General features: G+C 32.7%; 1 protein-coding gene across 1 annotated transcript in view; it reads left to right on the forward strand.

Annotated features, from left to right (window-relative positions):
- STAG1 (stromal antigen 1) overlaps positions 1-3,791 on the forward strand; it is a 410,571-nt gene that overhangs the window by 173,251 nt on the left and 233,529 nt on the right. Inside the window, exon 5 of the mRNA XM_017528196.1 lies at positions 556-652. Within this exon, the coding sequence (XP_017383685.1) occupies positions 556-652 (97 nt within the window). The remainder of the gene's footprint in view (positions 1-555; positions 653-3,791) is intronic.

Below are 3,791 nucleotides of genomic sequence, written 5' to 3' on the forward strand. Positions count from 1 at the left end.
TAAGGATTGGCTGTAAAATTTTGTCAGATATATTTTTGAGATCTAATTTGATATATAATTGTTTCATTTTTCTTTTTCACTTTGTTGATAAATTCTGTTATTTGATTTCCTAGTATTAAGCCATTCTTGTATTCTTGAAAAAACGCCTTTTATTGTGTAATGTGCATGTTTTTAATGCACTATTAATGGATTATGCTTTTTGATAACTCAAAGTTTGTTATCTATGTAAAAGTGAAGTTAATTTTTGTCATTTTCGTAATATGGTGTGAATATTATCTATACTTGCTTAATAATTATTGGACTTCATGGGATTGGTAAAGTCACGTTTGTTTTGGTTTCTATTACAAACAAATCTTTGAAACCTGGTAAATCACTTTTTATTGGCCTTTAAAAATGAGGAAGTCTCTATTTTTATTAGGCTACAGAAAAATAATTTCAGGTAAGTAATTTTATTGTTCAGACAGACACACACAAACACACAAACTTTTTTGAAAATTTATTTGCTATAATATCAAAATTTTTTGAAGTTTTCATTTTTATATTTTTTTTCCACAGTCCGTGGTGGATGACTGGATTGAATCATATAAACAAGACAGGGACATCGCACTTCTGGATTTAATCAACTTTTTTATCCAGTGTTCAGGATGTCGAGGTACAGAATGTTGGAATAAATGATGTACATTGAGCCTGTCAGTCCGGCAGTGTGACTTTCACTTCACCTGCTACTAGTCATATATAATTTATCCTGAAATAAAAGATTATATTCTAACCTTTTTCTAATAGAGAATATTATTGGTAAGTTATTTAAGGATATTCCGTTTTTGTGCTTGTTCAGTTTTGCGCCTATAAAGTAACACATTTCTATAGTTTTTGAAATTTTGGGAGGAAATCTGAAATTCAGTAGTTTATGAATTGATTTTTTAGATCATGGGCTTTTATAATTTTTATTCATACTATTTGAACATATGCTCTGCATTAGGAAGTATGCTAGTTGCTAGCTTTCATTCTTTTATATTCCCGCCAATATTTGGTACTCGTTTTACAGTTAAAACTGGAAGGTTAAATAATTTTCTAAAAGTAACACAAGTAGCAGAATCACGTGTCTTAAGTTTACAACTGTAAGATAGTTAAAGTGAAATTTTATTTTTATCATTTTAAGAGATAACTGCTAGATCTTTTTCTCCTCTAGATAAATCTTAACAGGTTAAATTGTACTACATGGGGGAAATCAGTTGTTAAATCAACCATTCTCTATTCGTGAATACAGAAAGAATAGTAATCTTTTATTGAGATAACCCACCAAATTGATTTCTTGAAGGCTTGTTTATTTACGTCCAAGTTATCACTTGCCATATTGACATAAGTAGGTTATCAAATATTTACAGAGCACCAGCCTTGTATGAGATACTCCACCAGGGCACACGGAAGTTATCAAGGCAGTCTCTACCCCTAAGAAGTGTTAGAGTATGTGTAATTTTTAAAGGCATCTTCGTTGTGAGGAACAAAGAGGGAAATCCATTAATAGTTGAGCAGAGTGCTTGGTGCTATGATAAGTGTAATAAAACTGATTGCTATTTAATGACTGTTTTAGTATGTGGCAAGCTGTGTGCTTTACATACATTAGCTCATTTAATCTTTGTTAACAGTTCCATCAGACAGATGTGATCTTTATTTTGTAGATCAACAAACTGAGATGAAAGGATTTAGGTAAATTTGTTCTAAGTTAAACAGTTAATAGGTGTGAAACTCGAGATTCAGAGTCAAGCTGTGTCAGCTGGAGCATATGTCCCCAACCACAAGACACTGTGGGAATAACAAGGAAGCAAGGGATGCTGATGTAGCCCAGGATGTGTGTCTCTGTGTATATGTGTGAATGTGGGGAGTTTGTAAAAAAGTATATCCTACAAAAAGCAAACTCTAAGGTCAGAATAAAGATGAGTAAAAGGAAGTTAGAAGGATGAGAAAGGCAAAAGATAACATATTATGTAAAAAGACCTTAAGACAAGAAAGCAAGGTTTAGTCCAGGACATAAAGGGTTCTGTGGCTAAATCGTAGAGCATGGAGATGGGTCAGGATTGGCAAGAGATAGGCTATTTGAAAGTAAGAGAGTTTGCTCATTTTACAGCCTTAAAGTAGGTGAGGCAAGCACTGGTCATAATGCTGTATATAAATTTTGTCATATAGTCCTATTAGTCAACAGACCTGTTAGAATTTGTTTTAATTTGAAAGCAGTTAGTAGTGTTTAAAATTTATCTTTTTGAAATTCATTTTCATGGTTCAAAATAAAAAAGCTTAAAAGTTGTGTAATAGTTTTTGCCTTCCTGCCTTCTCATCCATTACACACAGTTAACTGCTCTTAACTAGTTTGTTGAACTTAACTGTCCATCTATCTAATTTCCATACCTGTAAGGTAGGAATATATATCCTTTCCTTCTCCGCCTAAGCTGTCTTACACAAAAGATAATGGTGTATAGAAATCTTTCTCCTTCATTTTTAAAAACACAGGCTAATTGCATTCCTTTGTGTATATATACAATAATTTATTTAACTAGTCTTCTATTAAAAGACCATTATGTTATTTGTAGTCTTGCTGTTATAGAGAGTACTGTAATGAGTAATTTTATATATACCATATTTGGTCTTTATGAAAGAATGTCTGTAGGTAAATGTATTTGTTATATTACATGCTGCCATATTGTCAGCTATAGGAATTGTATTCTTATACTCATCAGTGGTATATTAAAATGTATGTTTTTTCTTAGCCTTTTCAGCAAAGTATATTTATCGAGTTTTTGGGTTAGTCTTCAGAATGATTTGAAGATAATATTTCAGTCTGGTTTTTAAAGTGCTTTGAAATTCACGTAATATACAAGTAAACGTTTTAAAGTGTACCAATTCAGTAGCATTTAGGGCATTCATAAATGTGCAGCTATCTTACTTTGGGTTGCTGTAACACAATACCATAGATTGAGTGGCTTACGAATAATAGAAATTTATTTCTCACAAGTCTGGAGGCTTGAAGTCTGAGATCAGGGTCCCAGTATCGTCTGGTTCTGATGAGGGCCCTCTTCCACATTGTAGACTACTGACTTCTAGTTGTACCCTCATGTGACCAAAGGAGTGAGAGCGTTTTCTGGGATCTTTTTTATAAGGGCACTAATCTCATTTATGAGGGTCCTACCCTCATCACCTAATTGTATCCCAAAGGGCCCACCTTCTAATACCATTACTTTGGGGGTTAGGATTTTAACATAGGAATTTTGGGAAGACACAAACATTTAGTCCATTGTAGCAACTATCCTGTCTCTCTTTCCTCAAAACTTTAAAAATCACTCCAGAAAAATACCCTATACCTGTTAAGTAATCACTATTTGTTCTCTTCTTCCCGTACCCCTGGCAATGATGAATCTGCTTTTTGTCCCTAAGGATTTGCCAGTTCTGGTCATTTTATATAAAAGGAACCATGCAATGTGTCACCTTCTCTGTGTGACTTCTTTCACTTATTATATATGTTTTTGAGGTTCATTTAAGCTGTAGCATGTATCAGTAGTTCATTCCGTTAAGGGCTGAATAATATTCCATTGTATATATACATCACAATTTGTTTTATACACCTTTTGACTATTGTGAATATGGCAAATTTTAGCATTTGTGAACAAATATTTGAGTACCTGTTTTTGAGCCTTTGAGGTGTAAATTTTTTTCTTTTTTTCTTCTCTTTTCTTTCTTTCTTTTTTATTTTTCCCCCATTTATTTTATTGCATTTTAGGTTTTGGTCTTTCTTTCTTTTT

The sequence above is a fragment of the Cebus imitator genome, unplaced genomic scaffold (genome assembly GCF_001604975.1).
Source record: "Cebus imitator isolate Cc_AM_T3 unplaced genomic scaffold, Cebus_imitator-1.0 Scaffold53, whole genome shotgun sequence".
NCBI lineage: Eukaryota > Metazoa > Chordata > Mammalia > Primates > Cebidae > Cebus > Cebus imitator.